Below are 17,903 nucleotides of genomic sequence, written 5' to 3' on the forward strand. Positions count from 1 at the left end.
AGCCTTTAGTCCTGAAGAAGCGGGAGATCCTGTGAAACACGTAAAAGTTCAGGAGGTCTTTCCTCAGGACTATAGTGACCTCTTCAAGTTTGGTAGGTATCTTGTCCAAAAGGCTTAAGCCTTTAGTCCTGAAGAAGTAGGAGATCCTGTGAAACACGTAAAAGTTCAGGAGGTTTCTTCATCAGAACTATAGTGACCTCTTCAAGTTTGGTAGGTATCTTGTCCAAAAGGCTTAAGCCTTTAGTCCTGAAGAAGCGGGAGATCCTGTGAAACACGTAAAAGTTCAGGAGGTTTCTTCATCAGAACTATAGTGACCTCTTCACGTTTGATAGGTATCTTGTCCAAAAGGCTTAAGCCTTTAGTCCTGAAGAAGCGGGAGATCCTGTGAAACACATAAACGTTCAGGAGGTTTCTTCCTCAGAACTATAGTGAACTCTTCAAGTTTGATAGGTATCTTGTCCAAAAGGCTTAAGGCTTTAACCCTGTGGAAGCGAGCAATCCTGCAAAATGCGTAGATGTTCAGGAGGTCTCTTGTATTGTTTGGTAACAGTGAAAAACTTTTGTGATGCCATATGACTATAGATGGCTGGTTGTTACTTCCAGCCTGCATACACCATTGATTTTATTCTTTTGTATATGCAGTACTGGCACCAGTAAAACACTTATACTGCATATACAAAACAAAATCAATGGTGTATACAGGTTGGAGGTTACATCCAGCTGTCTATAGCCATATGGCATCACAACAGTTTTGCATCGTAACAAAAGATACAAGAGACCTTGTGAATGTCTATGCATTATGCGGGATCTCTGGCTCTCGAATGATTTCATGTTTTGTATGTGCACTACTTGTGAGCAATTTACTGATTGGCAGAACTAAGCTGGCAGTGCCACAAAAGCATTTGGACATTATGGCAGACCTCTGGGTTGGCCATCTTCCAGCGCTAACAGGTCCATGCTCTATGTCGCCACCTAAATGTTTTCAGCTTCCAATATCTATTTTCTTGACCATTGCCTTGCCAGTGATAATGAAACTCCTGCATATGCATGCTGCAGTTACATTATCTCCACGCTTTGCTCCATTATCAGTTACTTACAGTACCAAGAGTGTAAATTGCACTCGGCATGCATCTTGGGTGGTGTACACAGGGGAACATTTTTCTAGCAGAAAGGGGAAGACATTTTTGGTAGAAGACACATTCAATGCTTTTATTACAAAAACAAATCCCAACAGTGCTCACTGATACCCATGAGAAAAATTCACAACACATCGAGAAATCTCTTTAGCCAACCTGGGTTCTCTTTTGTCAGGATGATCAGAGGGCAGCCATTCCCAACCAAGGTTCCGTCAAAAACTAGAGTCCTCCAAAGGTTACTAGCTGTTTCTTGAGTTGTGGAAGACTGACCTTCCATTTGATAGGCAATGCCATGTGGAAGAACCAGCTGCTGGACACCAATAGTCTTTTTAGCGGTCTGTAAGGATGGCATTCTGACCACTACTGTATGGGGGCATTCTTTCTACTGGCCACCAAAGTAAAAGAAAAAAATTCTTCCCACTGACCTTCAATGTAAGACAGAAGTTCTTTCCACTGGCCAACAATGTAAGTTGGGCATTCTTTTCATTGACCACCAAAGTAAGCAAGGAATTTTTCTCACCGGTCACCAAAACTTATGTACATTCTTCCCACTGGCCACCAATGTAAGCAGACAAATTCTTTACACTGGCCACCACATTAAGAGACATTCTTCCCACTGACCACCAATGTAAGCAGGGAATTCTTTACACTGGCCACCACATTAAGAGACATTCTTCCCACTGACCACCAATGTAAGCAGAGAATTATTTACACTGGCCACCACATTAAGAGACATTCTTCCCACTGGCCACCAATGTAAGCAGATAATTATTTACACTGGCCACCACATTAAGAGACATTCTTCCCACTGAGCACCACATTAAGAGACATTCTTCCCACTGGCCACCACATTAGGAGACATTCTTCCCACTGACCACCACATTAGGAGACATTCTTCCCACTGACCACCACATTAAGAGACATTCTTCCCACTGACCACCACATTAGGAGACATTCTTCCCACTGACCACCACATTAAGAGACATTCTTCCCACTGACCACCACATTAAGAGACATTCTTCCCACTGACCACCACATTAAGAGACATTCTTCCCACTGACCACCACATTAAGAGACATTCTTCCCACTGGCCACCACATTAAGAGACATTCTTCCCACTGACCACCACATTAAGAGACATTCTTCCCACTGACCACCACATTAAGAGACATTCTTCCCACTGACCACCACATTAGGAGACATTCTTCCCACTGACCACCACATTAAGAGACATTCTTCCCACTGACCACCACATTAAGAGACATTCTTCCCACTGGCCACCACATTAAGAGACATTCTTCCCACTGACCACCACATTAAGAGACATTCTTCCCACTGACCACCACATTAAGAGACATTCTTCCAACTGACCATTACATTAAGACACATTCTTCCCACTGACCACCACATTAGGAGACATTCTTCCCACTGGCCACCAATGTAAGCAGAGAATTATTTACACTGGCCACCACATTAAGGGACATTTTTCCCACTGGCCAACAATGTAAAGGACACAATATTTCAAGGGTTTCTCTGGTGTAAAAAGGTTAAGAAGGCTGGTCCAGGAAACCTTTCTCAACCGATCACCCTAGAGGAACCCTTGTTAAAACCCATTCATCAGGGATTAGCAGCATTGGCCCTGGAACTATAAAGACACCATCAGATGAAAGGTCAATCAGCCACAGCTCAAGGAACCCCTAGCAACTTCTGGAGGAACCCAAGGGTTTCACAGAATCCTGGTTTAAAATGGCTGGTATAGGGGAATAATTTAGAAGCTCGCATTCCATTCTATAGATTCCCTGGCCATTCACAGCCACATCTACACAAACAATGACCAAAATAAGAAGAGTTGACGTGAAAAGTTCAGATGTCTAGGACACCTGGCTAATGAGTTTATCAGGACACTTCTCAAACACCTGTTTACAGTACCCAAGGCAGAGTACAACCAGCAGCTGGTAACGTGCGAGGTTGCACACATTCTCCAGAGCCAAGGACTAACTTCATACTACCCAGCTGCCCTGCACCTGCTCGATGTGACCTCCAGACATTACTTTCTCACATGGCGGGGGATAACCCTATTTCCCCTTATTTCTGCCAGAACGGACCAGAGACAGGTGCATAGCACCCAAATCTCCAGATCCAAATCCCGATGTCCACCTTTACTACATGATCATCCCCTCTTTTAGAGAATACAAATGAATGACATCTTTACTAGGGTGTCTCAATATATCTATTTGTTATTATTATTATTATTATTATTATTAATAATAATAGTAATAATAATATTAGCAATTTATTATCATCATTAATAATAATAGTAATAATAAACCGTAATAATATTAGCAATTTATTATCATCATCATAAATACTACTACTAATAAAAATAATAAAACAGTAATAATTATATTAGCAATTTATCATTAATAATAATGGTAATGTTATTATTATTATTAATAATAATAATAATAATAATAATATATTCTTATTATCACCATCATTATTATTGACAATTTCACACATATAAGTGCTTATATGCCAATGTTAACCAATATTAAGTGCTTATATGCTAATGTTAGGAAATATTAGGTGCTTATATGCTAATGTTAGGAAATATTAGGTGCTTATATGCTAATGTTAGGAAATATTAAGTGCTTATGTGCTAATGTTAGGTAATATTAAGTGCTTATATGCTAATGTTAGGTAATATTAAGTGCTTATATGCCAATGTTAACCAATATTAAGTGCTTATATGCTAATGTTAGGCAATATTAGGTGCTTATATGCCAATATTAGGAAATATTAAGTGCTTATATGCTAATATTAGGAAATATTAGGTGCTTGTATGCCAATATTAGGAAATATTAAGTGCTTATATGAGAATATTAGGAAATATTAGGTGCTTATATGCCAATATTAGGAAATATTAAGTGCTTATATGAGAATATTAGGAAATATTAGGTGATCATATGCTAATGTTAGGCAATATTAAGTGCTTATATGCTAATATTAGTAAATATTAGGTGCATATATGCTGTTAGGTAATATTAAGTGCTTATATGCTAATATTAGGAAATATTAAGTGCTTATATACTAATGTTAGGAAATATTAGGTGCTTATATTATATTAGTATATTAATATATTTTATGTTAACATTAGCACACCAAGATTCAAGGAAGAATACCCATGACAAACAGATTTAGACAACTTTAAATCAGCCAAGAAAAAAGTATCACTCAAAGTGTAACTAAAGTCAAACCTTTTTTTTTTTCTTAATTTTGGATAGAGTGGGGACGACTCCTGGTATCAGCTCTGAGCTGCATTAGCTTTACTGGAAGGCAGGTGAGACATCAGGGATCTTTTAGACCCCCTGATGTCTCATTAAAGAGAACCTGTCACCAAAAAAAAAAATAACACGGGAATTTTGTCCCCCTATGTAGTGAAAAATAACATTTAGTGAAAATTTTTTTTTTAAAAAAGTGTAAAAATTGAAGGTAACACACAAGCACAAGTTTTTTTAACCCCCACATATGCGCAGGTACAAACGTAAATACATGTGTCATGGGGGCCTACGCACTACAACGCTGAACACGTTACCAATCACTGGACATGCTTGAGCAAGAGCAATAATTCTAGGCCCATTATTCATGGTTAACTCGAAACTGATGACCTGTAAGGGCTCTTAAAGGGTACCGAAGTCTATTGTCACTTCACAGGCACACGCAATTTCAAGCCTTGACATGTTGGGTATCCATCTACTCGACGCAACCTCGTATTTTATATTTATAGGCCGTGTTTGTGTGCCTTAAAACAAACTGTAGCGTATTGTGTACGGAAATTCTGCAAACCGTTGCGCTGATATTGCGTGACATTAAACATTTTAGAGGAACAACCACTATTTTATTCTCCAGGGTGTCTGCTTTCAGAAAATATATGCTCGGGGGCGGCATTATTTTAAATCGGCTTGTCAGGGAAAGGGTTAATGGATCTCTCCGTTGTATTGCCGGGAGAAATACTTTGTAACTTTTCGCTCGGGTCATCCTTCTGTTCTATAACACTGATCCGATCAATAAAAGACAGATTGAACATAGAGCTGCCGTGCCTGGTGTCAGCGAACTGGTGAATGGAAGGTATAGCATGTATACGGTGTCACTGGGTGGAGGTCCCTTGCTACTTTGTATCCAGCGCGGGGATTAGACGTTGCTAAGCAACAATCATCGTCAGTGAGTTACTGCTGGACATTTCTATGGCAGTCGCTCTCCTCCGGCGTCATCTCTTTAGGTTGAGAGGCGAGCTCGCCGATAAGGAAGAATTGCGCAGTTGCCTATAGCGAGGGATCATCTGCTCCCTTTACTTTCTCCCATCTATGGCATAGTTGTAACCCAAAAATAAATATGTCCTGTACTGCCTGCACTGGCCCTTACAGTAGATGCACTGGCTGCATTAGTTTTCCTTTTTCACCTGGTGATCCTGGCAGTAATACACTTCCTGTCCTAAGGTGACAACACTCAAGTGTATTGTAGCTATGGAAGAGCAGTGTTGTCACCCTAGGGCAAGACTACAGAACACCTCCTCCTCTTCTCATCTCCATACATTGGGGGAGGTGTCCGGTAGTTCAGAGTGAGAATTGGGAACAATGTAACTGATAAAAATGTACCACAGGAAGTGATCTGCTTCCTGGATTTCTGGCAGGATCAACAGGTATTTGTCAAGGTTATTGACCAGATGTGGCGGCTGTATTTGTTTTCCTTTTTTTCTGCTTTATTTTCACCTGATGATCCTGCTGGTGACACACATCCTGTCCTAGGGTGACAACACAGTAACTATGACAGAGCAGCGTTGTCACCTTAGGACAGAGCTACAGAACACCTCCCCGCTTTTTATCTCAGTAACACACTTCCTGTCCTAGGGTGACAACACAATAGCTATGACAGAGCAGCGTTGTCACCTTAGGACAGGGCTACAGAACACCTCCCCTCTTTTTATCTCAGTAACACACTTCCTGTCCTAGGGTGACAACACAATAGCTATGACAGAGCAGTGTTGTCACCTTAGGACAGGGTTACAGAACACCTCCCCTCTTTTCATCTCAGTAACACACTTCCTGTCCTAGGCTGACAACGCTCACTTACTGTACTGTATCTATGGAGGAGCATCGTTGTAACCCTAAGACTGGACTACAGGTCACCTCCCCTCTTCTCATCTACACAACATGGTGGAGGTGTTCTGTAGTCCAGAGTGAGAATTGGGAACAATGTAACTGATAGGAGTGTAGCACAGAAAGATATCAACTTACTGGATTTCAGACAGGATCAACAGGTATTTGTCGAGGTTATCGACCAGATGTGGCGGCTGTATTACTTTTCTATTTTTCAGCTATATTTTCACCTGGGGATTCTGCCAGTAACACACTTCCTGTCCTAGGATGACAACGCTTACTCACTGCACTGTATCTATGCAGAAGAATCCTTGTCGCCCTAGGACTAGACCACAGAATACCACCCCATCTTCTCATTTCCATAACAAGTGGAGGTGTTCTGTAGTCCAGGGAGAGAACTGAGAACAATGTAACCTATAGAAGTGTAGCACAAGAAGTTCTTGTCTTACTGGATTTATGGCAGGATCAACAGGTATTTGTCGCAGTTGTCGGACAGATGTGGCAGCTGCATTATTTTTGTGCTTTCAGCTTTTTCATCTTGTGATCCTGCCAGTAACACACTTCCTGCCCTAGGGTGACAACACTCATTGTATTGTGGCTATGGAAGAGCAGTGTTGTCACCCCCCTAGGACTGGACTGCAGAACTCCCCCCAATCACAATACCATAAAATGGGGGAAGGTGCTCTGTAGTTCAGAGAGAAATCTGGGAACAATGTAACTGATCAGAGGTCAGCATAGGAACTGACAGGATCGACAGGTATTTGTTGCAGTTATTGAACAGATGTGATGACTGCATTAGTTGACAATGCTCATTTGTGTGATCCTAGAATAGGAATACAACCCCCCTCTTTTCAACTCAGCAACATGGGGGGTGTTCTGTAGTTCATAGATAGGAATGTGAACAATGTGACTGATAGGTGCGCAGCACATGAAGACATCAGCTGATGGGATTTCTGGCAGGATCAACAAGAGTTATCAATGGGAAGTCTGCATTTGATGTATTTTTCCTGCTTTATTGTGATACTGGGTGATCCTGCCAGTAACACACTTCCTGTGCTAAAGTGACGCCCTAGGATGGGACTACAAAACACCTCCCATTCTTTTCTCTGTGGCATGGGGGAGGTGTGCTGTAGTTCAGAGAGAGAACTGGGATCAATTAAAAGGGGAAGTGCTCCAAATACTTTATTTTAAACCCACTGATGTAATCACTGGACCTCTGTGCTTCTCTATGCAATTCAGGCATATCATGGCTGGTGGAAGGAGCTTATCTACTTTATTTTCAACCTAGTGATGTCATCACTGGGTCTCTGTGCTTCTTTATGCAATGCAGGCAGACCATGGCTGGTGGAAGGGGCCGAACATCACTTTCTGAAAACATCATAGCACCCCGCCTCAATACTCCTCAATAGAGCCTTCAGCCTAGGTGCAAGCAGTGGGAGGAGTTATACAAAAAACAAAGTGATTTGATGGGTGGGTGTCAGTCTAGAGGAGTGACCATTTTAGGCAAGGTTCCTTTGCATACAGACTGCTCCTAGGTGACGTCCACATGTGCTGCTTAGCCTCAGTGATCGAAAGAACTGACATGCAATTCAGGAAATGGCTGGGCTGTGGGGACAATCAGGATAAGGAGGAAAGAGCTAGATGACTCTAGACGTCCTCCAGCCAGGAAATGAGGCGGGCTTTAAAGGCCGATGTCTGTTTTTTTTTTCCCCACTTACCTCTAGGAGGAGAGGTCCTAGCGACTCCTTCTCGATCATCCCACCGCTGCTGGAGGAGATGTCCGATTTCTGGACGTCGTCGTCGATACCGGCAGCCTTCTCTGCAGAACAGAAAGGAAAATCCAGAATAAATACAATGATATGTCTGACATTAAAGAACAGAACTCCTGTGTCAGAAATCGCCATTGTGTACCATTAAATGCAGCCAGTATAAATACCTAAAGTCCACTATTGTATCTCCTGCACAGCAGCACTCAGACTGGAAGAGGGAGGGGCATCACTTGGTGACCAAGTCTGATGGGGCCAGTACAGACCATACAAACAGAGCAACTTCTATGTGCCTATTGCAATACAGAGGGGGGGGGGGGGGTGCGGGGACTTAAGCTGCAAATCAACCAGGTAAAAATGAACAGTCCATTAAAAAAAGCATTAGCTGCAATATTCAGGTTCAATCCAGAGATTACCCCGCAGTACTTTTTTCTGCCACTAGATGTCCTCAATCTGATAGCTGACATTGTTCACTTCCTCTGACCCTAGACTCTCCCCCAACCTGTGACTGGACAGTGAAAGGAGGTGTCATGAACTTTTTACTAGATCACTCTGCTCTCTACTCCTGTCAGCATGCTCTTTCTAGCCACATGAATCGATTGGCTCCTTCAGCTACTTCTTCCTTTTACACTCCTATAGCCTAGAAGGGAAGGTGGATGGGGGAGGAGGAGGGAATCATGGAGTCATAAAGCAATATTCAGATGGGCAATGGGCCACAAACTCCAACCCAGCCTGAACAGCCTCCCTAACAGGGCCCCCTCCGGATTCAAGTCCCATAACCAAGGGGAAAGAGGAAGCCAAGAGGGTGTAACTATGACGTGTGGATCCCCATAGCAAACTTCTGATGGCCTCATGGGCCACCAACCCCATCCCAACCTGAACAACCTTCCTACTGCAGCCTCCCTTCAACCCCAGGTCCCATGGGCCACAAACACCAACCCAACCTGAACAGCCTCCCTGATGGAACCCCACTCCCACCCAGGCCCCACAGCTGGGGTGGAAGGAGGGAGTCAAGGAGAGTAACTATGAATAATGGAGCTCCATAGCCATGCCATGGGCCACCAACCCCAACCTGAACAGCCTCGTTACTGGGCCCCCCTCCCACTCCAGGCCCCGTGGTCCACAAACCCCATCCCAACCTGAATAGCCTCTCTAACAGGGCCCCCCTCCCAATCCAAGTCCCATAACCAAGGGGAAAGAGGAAGCCAAGAGGGTTTTAACTATGACGTGTGGATCCCCATAGCAAACTTCTGATGGCTTCATGGGCCACCAACCCCAACCCAACCTGAACAACCTTCCTACTGCAGCCTCCCTTCAACCCCAGGCCCCATGGGCCACAAACCCCAAGCAAACCTGAACAGCCTCCCTAATGGAACCCCAATCCCACCCAGGCCCCACAGCTGGGGTGGAAGGAGGGAGTCAAGGAGAGTAACTATGAATAATGGAGCTCCATAGCCATGCCATGGGCCACCAACCCCAACCTGGACAGCCTCCCTACTGGCGTCCCCCTCCCACTCCAGGCGTCATGGGCCACCAACCCCAACCCAACCTGAACAACCTTCCTACTGCAGGCCCCATGGGCCACAAACACCAACCCAACCTGAACAGCCTCCCTAATGAAACCCCACTCAGGCCCCATAGCTGGTTTGGAAGGAAGGAGTCAAGGAGCGTAACTATGAATAATGGAGCTCCATAGCCATGGCATGGGCCACAAACCCCAACCTGAACAACCTCTCTACTGGCATCCCCCTCCCACTCCAGGCCTCATGGGCCACCAACCCCAACCCCAACCCAACCTGAACAACCTTCCTACTGCAGGCCCCATGGGCCACAAACCCCAACCCAACCTGCACAGCCTCCCTAATGGAACCCCACTCCCACTCAGGCCCCACAGCTGGGGTGGAAGGAGGGAGTCAAGGAGAGTAACTATGAATAATGGAGCTCCATAGCCATGCCATGGGCCACCAACCCCAACCTGAACAGCCTCGTTACTGGGCCCCCCTCCCACCCCAGGCCCCGTGGTCCACAAACCCCATCCCAACCTGAATAGCCTCCCTAACAGGGCCCCCCTCCCAATCCAAGTCCCATAACCAAGGGGAAAGAGGAAGCCAAGAGGGTGTAACTATGACGTGTGGATCCCCATAGCAAACTTCTGATGGCTTCATGGGCCACCAACCCCAACCCAACCTGAACAACCTTCCTACTGCAGCCTCCCTTCAACCCCAGGCCCCATGGGCCACAAACCCAAAGCCAACCTGAACAGCCTCCCTAATGGAACCCCAATCCCACCCAGGCCCCACAGCTGGGGTGGAAGGAGGGAGTCAAGGAGAGTAACTATGAATAATGGAGCTCCATAGCCATGCCATGGGCCACCAACCCCAACCTGGACAGCCTCCCTACTGGCGTCCCCCTCCCACTCCAGGCGTCATGGGCCACCAACCCCAACCCAACCTGAACAACCTTCCTACTGCAGGCCCCATGGGCCACAAACACCAACCCAACCTGAACAGCCTCCCTAATGAAACCCCACTCAGGCCCCATAGCTGGTTTGGAAGGAAGGAGTCAAGGAGCGTAACTATGAATAATGGAGCTCCATAGCCATGGCATGGGCCACAAACCCCAACCTGAACAACCTCTCTACTGGCATCCCCCTCCCACTCCAGGCCTCATGGGCCACCAACCCCAACCCCAACCCAACCTGAACAACCTTCCTACTGCAGGCCCCATGGGCCACAAACCCCAACCCAACCTGCACAGCCTCCCTAATGGAACCCCACTCCCACTCAGGCCCCACAGCTGGGGTGGAAGGAGGGAGTCAAGGAGCGTAACTATGAATAATGGAGCTCCATAGCCATGACATGGGCCACCAACCCCAATCTGAACAGCCTCCCTACTGGCGCCCCCCCCCCTCCCACTCCAGGCCTCATGGGCCACAAACCCTGACCCAACCTGAACAGCCTCCCTAACGGCGCCCCCCTCCCTCCCTGGACCCCAGGAGTGTAACTGTGAATCATGGAGACCCATAACAAAATTCAAATGGGCCACCAACCCCAACCCAACCTGAACAGCCTCCCTAATGGGTCCTTGCTCCCACCTCAGGCCTCATAGCTAGGGTGGGGGGGGGGGGAGGAGGGAGCCCACGAGTGTAACTGTGAATCATGGTAAATAAGTACATGAAATAAATAAATAGCTGAGAGAGTGCGGGGAAGGAGGGAGTCTAGGGGTGTAACTTTGACTTATGGAGCTCCATAGCAAAGTTCTTATGGCCATGGGACCACCAACTCCAAGCCAACCTGAACAGCCTCCCTAATAGGTCTTCGCTCCCACCCTGGGCCCCATAGCTGAGAGAGTGCGAGGAAGGAGGGAGTCTAGGGGTGTAACTTTGACTTATGGAGCTCCATAGCAAAGTTCTTATGGCCATGGGACCACCAACTCCAAGCCAACGAAAACAGCCTCCCTAATAGGTCTTCGCTCCCACCCTGGGCCCCATAGCTGAGAGAGTGGGGGGAAGGAGGGAGTCTAGGGGTGTAACTTTGACTTATGGAGCTCCATAGTAAAATTCTGATGGCCATGGGACCACCAACTCCAAGCCAACGAAAACAGCCTCCCTAATAGGTCTTCGCTCCCACCCTGGGCCCCATAGCTGAGAGAGTGGGGGGAAGGAGGGAGTCTAGGGGTGTAACTTTGACTTATGGAGCTCCATAGTAAAATTCTGATGGCCATGGGACCACCAACTCCAAGCCAACCTGAACAGCCTCCCTAATAGGTCTTCGCTCCCACCCTGGGCCCCATAGCTGAGAGAGTGCGGGGAAGGAGGGAGTCTAGGGGTGTAACTTTGACTTATGGAGCTCCATAGCAAAATTCTGATGGCCATGGGACCACCAACTCCAAGCCAACCTGAACAGCCTTCCTAATAGAGCCCCCCCTCCCACCAGTTCCCATAACTGCCACATGAGCTGCTATAGCTATTGTTACGCCATTGGGGAAGTCAACACCAGCACCAAAAGGCAGTGACACCAACGGCCAAGCTGATAATGTGTTGTAGTCCTGAAGCCATTCTGGGTGAAGATCATGAAGGATAAAGGGAGAACCAAGGCTCTCCAACGAGACAGAAGTGCCGGCGGCCCCCACAAAGCCACTTACAGTAATGGACTTTAATAGTAAATTTCATTACACGCCGCTCTCTTACATCCTACCCTCTAAAAGCTCTTACAGTGAACAACAGAGATGTGCAAAGAATGCATTAGTCCCGGTCTAACGCGTTCACCTCTCATGGAAAAACAAGCGGTGGGGATCCGGCGTGGCTAGCGTTACAATAGTCAACATGGCTGATAACCTTGGAAGAATGAGGACAACTCCAGGATAAAAACAAAAACAACTTGTTTAGCCGTTGTTTGTGCTCGTTCTGCGGCATATAATATTCCACGGCATAGCTTGTTCCTAGAAAACTCCCTGCGGCAATTTGTGAATGACTGCAGACCAGCCCACTATCCCGGATTTGCCGGGACTGTCCCGGCAAATGCGGGTCTGTCCTGGCAAATCCGGGATAGTGGGCTGGTCTGCAGTCGTTCACACATTTTTGGCTCACTGTCCTGCCAACGCTGTGTCCTGGAATAACAGCATAAATTGCAGGGATCACGGCTGCAAGTGGGTGGTCCCTGCTTATTAAGAGGCGGGGCCTGGAGAGGACCAACCCACAAAGTGGGCGTGATGGGCGATCCCTGCCTATTTAGAGGCAGAAAGCAGGCGGACAAAAAAAGCAGTCTGTGGCCAGGGTTGACCGTGTGCTGGGATTGGGTACCAGAATGCTGGGAACAGGGGCAGACTGACAACTCATGGGGCCCCCGGGCAATAGGGGATCATGGGGCCCCTGTGTCCTTGCCCACACTCAAACTGCACCCAAAAAAAAGCCTATGAAAAGGTACCAGGGATATCTCATGGGGCCCCCTACTGACCCTGGGCCCTTGGGCAGTGCCCGAGTACCCGAATGGTCAGTCCGCCCCTGGCTTGGAACTATGTGACCGCTGTAAGTCTAGGTTCCCACCTATGCAGGTTGCGTTTGAGCCGTTTCTGCACTGCGTTTTGCTTTGCGGTTTTGATGCGTTTTTTAATTTTTTTTTATTTTTCTTGTTGCTAGGCAGATTTCAAACGCAAAACGCAGCAAAAACGGACTACATGTTTTTCTGCAGCATGTCCATTGAACTCTATAGAACAAAAAAAGGCAACTTTGTGCCTTCAAAAAAGTCCCTGACCCTTTCCAAAAAACGCATTGGGTGAAAACGCACAGTTGTGAACGTGTCCCATAGGAAATCATGTTAAATAGTCTGTACTGCGTTTCTGCAAAATGCTGCGGAAAATGCTTAGGTCTGAACCCAGGGTAATGTTTAGTCTGAATTTGTGTGGCAAAGTAGCTCTTTTTTATTTTTTATTTTTAACCACGCACAAAAAAAGTCACGCTTTCTGGCACGTTTGGAGCGCCATTAACAATGAATGACAACGCAAGCATGACGGGCGCTGTTCACGTGTTTCATAAATGTGCAAGAAATGTGATTTTACATGTGCTCAGGAAAAGCCAAATGCGAATGCAGTCGTAAAGAGACACAGTCAGCTTGTCCATGTAGGGAAAAGTGACCGTGTCTCTGCAAAGGGTCCCCCGGACCACTCAGCTTGCCTGCGCTCCCTCACCCTTCCGTCCTCTGTCATCAATGCAGATCGCTCTTCAGAGACCGAGCACATATGAATGAGCCCTAATTGTTAATTGCCAATATTAAGTGCTTATATTCTAACGTCAGGCAAGTTTAAGTGCTTATATGCTAATGTTAGGAAATATTAAGTGCTTATATACTAATGTTAGGAAATATTAGGTGCTTATATGTTAATGTTAGGAAATATTAAGTGCTTATATGTTAATGTTAGGAAATATTAAGTGCTTATATGTTAATGTTAGGAAATATTAAGTGCTTATATGCTAATGTTAGGCAATATTAAGTGCTTATATGCCAATGTTAGGAAATATGAATTGCTTATATGCCAAAGTTAGGAAATATTAAGTGCTTATATGCCAATGCTAGGAAATATTAAGTGCTTATATGCCAATGCTAGGAAATATTAAGTGCTTGTATGCTAATGTTAGGTAATGTTAAGTGCTTATATGCTAATGTTAGGTAATATTAAGTGCTTATATGCTAATGTTAGGCAATATTAAGTGCTTATATGCCAATGTTAGGAAATATGAATTGCTTATATGCCAAAGTTAGGAAATATTAAGTGCTTATATGCCAATGCTAGGAAATATTAAGTGCTTGTATGCTAATGTTAGGTAATGTTAAGTGCTTATATGCTAATGTTAGGTAATATTAAGTGCTTATATGCTAATGTTAGGTAATATTAAGTGCTTATATGTTAATGTTAGGTAATATTAAGTGCTTATATGTTAATGTTAGGAAATATTAAGTGCTTATATACTACTGTTAGGAAATATTAAGTGCTTATATACTAATGTTAGGAAATATTAAGTGCTTATATGCCAATGTTAGGCAATATTAAGTGCTTATATGCTAACAGGCAATTTTAAGTGCTTATATGCTAATGTTAGGTAATATTAAGTGCTTATATGCTAACAGGCAATTTTAAGTGCTTATATGCTAATGTTAGGTAATATTAAGTGCTTATATGTTAATGTTTGGAAATATTAAGTGCTTATATGCCAATGCTAGGCAATATTAAGTGCTTATATGCTAATGTTAGGCAATATTAATATTTCCTAACATTGGCATATAAGCAATTAATATTTCCTAACATTGGCATATAAGCAATTATGTACTTATATTCGAACGTTAGGCAATGTTAATTGCTTGTATACCAATGTTAGGAAATATTAAGTGCTTATATGCTAATGTTAGGAAGTATTAAGTGTTTATATGCTAATGTAAGGCAATATTAAGTGCTTATATGTTAATGTTAGGAAATATTAAGTGCTTATATGCCAATGTTAGGCAATATTAAGTGCTTATATGCCAATGTTAGGAAATATGAATTGCTTATATGCCAAAGTTAGGAAATATTAAGTGCTTATATGCCAATGCTAGGAAATATTAAGTGCTTATATGCTAATGTTAGGAAATATTAAGTGCTTGTATGCTAATGTTAGGTAATGTTAAGTGCTTATATGCTAATGTTAGGTAATATTAAGTGCTTATATGCTAATGTTAGGTAATATTAAGTGCTTATATGTTAATGTTAGGTAATATTAAGTGCTTATATGTTAATGTTAGGAAATATTAAGTGCTTATATACTACTGTTAGGAAATATTAAGTGCTTATATACTAATGTTAGGAAATATTAAGTGCTTATATGCCAATGTTAGGCAATATTAAGTGCTTATATGCTAACAGGCAATTTTAAGTGCTTATATGCTAATGTTAGGTAATATTAAGTGCTTATATGCTAACAGGCAATTTTAAGTGCTTATATGCTAATGTTAGGTAATATTAAGTGCTTATATGTTAATGTTTGGAAATATTAAGTGCTTATATGCCAATGCTAGGCAATATTAAGTGCTTATATGCTAATGTTAGGCAATATTAATATTTCCTAACATTGGCATATAAGCAATTAATATTTCCTAACATTGGCATATAAGCAATTATGTACTTATATTCGAACGTTAGGCAATGTTAATTGCTTGTATACCAATGTTAGGAAATATTAAGTGCTTATATGCTAATGTTAGGAAGTATTAAGTGTTTATATGCTAATGTAAGGCAATATTAAGCACTTATATGCTAATGTTAGGTAATATTAAGTGCTTATATGCTAATGTTAGGAACTATTAAGTGCTTATATGCTAACGTTAGGCAATATTAAGTGCTTATATACTAATGTTAGGTAATATTAAGTGCTTATATGCTAATGTTAGGCAATATTAAGTGCTTATATGCTAATGTTAGGAATTATTAAGTGCTTATATGCTAACGTTAGGCAATATTAAGTGCTTATATACTAATGTTAGGCAATATTAAGTGCTTATATACTAATGTTAGGTAATATTAAGTGCTTATATACTAATGTTAGGCAATATTAAGTGCTTGAATGCCAATGTTAGGTAATATTAAGTGCTTATATGTTAATGTTAGCACACCAGGATTCAAGGAAGAATAGGCATGGCTCTTGTATTTAAACAATATTTGCTGATGCTGGAGTTCAGAAATTAAAGTAACTTGTTTCCCCTATGAAGGGTTGGGAGGAAGGAAGAAGGGAAATTGAAATTTTTTTTGGCAGAAGATCAGACAGGAGCAATCGTTTTTTTTAATAGCAATAAAGTTACAAAATGTTACAAATGGTAATTAAATTGTTAGATCATTGTAATAAACAAAACAACAAAATGTAGTTGTCCATTATGTTGCTGATCACAAGGGGTTAAACCGGTGGGAAATCTGACAACACGCGTTCCATGGCGCTCTCCCGGATCTCCAGCTGTTCTTACACGAGCGGCGAGGGCCTGTTTACCCGGCATAATGATAGTTTAATAACAATTATTTGTCTGGCTGGAGATCTTTGAGTGTTTCTTTTTTTTTTTTTTATATCTTGCGGAATGGCGGAACCACTTGAAGCAGATTGCGAGGATGCCGTCAGATCAGGTCTGAGGCGTGCCAGCGTATTACATAACCTGGAGAGCGCGGCGCGGCGGGTGCCAAATGGCTGCATCCAGGCGGGGCGGTGTTGTGACAGCGCGGCGTGCCGGTTCATTCTGAAAGACACAGCCAGGCCAGGAAAGCGCGGTCTGGCAAGCACAGGGCCGGGGAAACAAGACGCGTCACATGGTCAGGATATCCTGTGGGGCTATTTTAAGTGCCACTGATTTTTTTTTTCTTCTTTTTTTAGGACGGTTGTTTAAAGGAAACAAAAAACGTGGGACGAATGTAAAACAAAGCCATTGAGTTCTTTGAAGGAACCCTCAAGCATTCATCCTGCCAGTGCTAATGTCGCATTCTGAAAATGCTACTTGCCTGGCTATCTATTGACTGTTCAGATTTATGGGCCCGCTCATACTGTATTGCCCAGCAACGAATGTTAAGTATTCTGAATGGCACCCCAAGGCACCTTGCTGAAGATGTGTGCTGCAGTGGGTGTAAAATCACGGATATGTATTGTGGTGCACAAAAAACAGCATGCAAGTGAAAGTGAAACTGCAGTAGGGAAAAATCAGATCTCCCTCTGATGCCAGACAAGGCTGTACTGCAAGAAACATGCTGATAGGAGCAGAGAACAGAGTGACAAAGAGATGAGCTTGTCAGTCTGCTGCTTCTCTGTCCAGTCACTGGCTGACAGAGGGACAAGACCTGTAAGTGAAAGTGAAACTGCAGCAGAGAATGATCAGGTTTCCTCCCCTGCCAGACAGAGCTGTACTGCAAGAAGCATGCTGATAGGAGGAAAGAACAGAGTGACAGAGAGATGTGCTCATCAATCTGCTGCTTTTCCTTTCACTGTCCAGTCATTGGTATGTGGAAAGTGAAGATCTGTGTTTTCACTCTCTCCATCAGCTCATCCCCCACAGCTATCACCTATTGTATCACTTGACCCTCCCTCTTAGATTGTAAGCTCTAACGAGGTCCTCTGGTTCCTCTTTTATCAAATTGTATTGTAACTGTGATGTCTGCCTTCATTTTGTAAAGCGCTGCACAAACTGTTGACGCTATATAAATCCTGTATAATATTATTAATAATCTGTAAGTGAAAGTGAAACTGCAGCAGAGAAAGATTAGTCTCTCTCCTCTGCCAGACAGGGCTGTACTGCAAGAAGCATGCTGATAGGAGGCAAGAACAGGGTAACAGAGAGATGAGC

At 43.7% G+C, this 17,903-nt stretch overlaps 1 protein-coding gene across 4 annotated transcripts in view; it reads right to left on the minus strand.

Moving 5' to 3' along the window:
• The window catches only part of NCOA1 (nuclear receptor coactivator 1), a 641,218-nt gene that overhangs the window by 105,548 nt on the left and 517,767 nt on the right, over nucleotides 1-17,903 (minus strand). For all 4 annotated transcript variants that reach the window (XM_089688167.1, XM_089688169.1, XM_089688166.1 and 1 more), the window contains one exon: nucleotides 8,011-8,111. In XM_089688167.1, the coding sequence (XP_089544293.1) occupies nucleotides 8,011-8,111 (101 nt within the window). The remainder of the gene's footprint in view (nucleotides 1-8,010; nucleotides 8,112-17,903) is intronic.

The sequence above is a fragment of the Staurois parvus genome, unplaced genomic scaffold (assembly GCF_062004578.1).
Source record: "Staurois parvus isolate SC_StPar_1 unplaced genomic scaffold, SC_StPar_1.0 ptg000448l, whole genome shotgun sequence".
Taxonomy (NCBI): Eukaryota; Metazoa; Chordata; class Amphibia; order Anura; family Ranidae; genus Staurois; species Staurois parvus.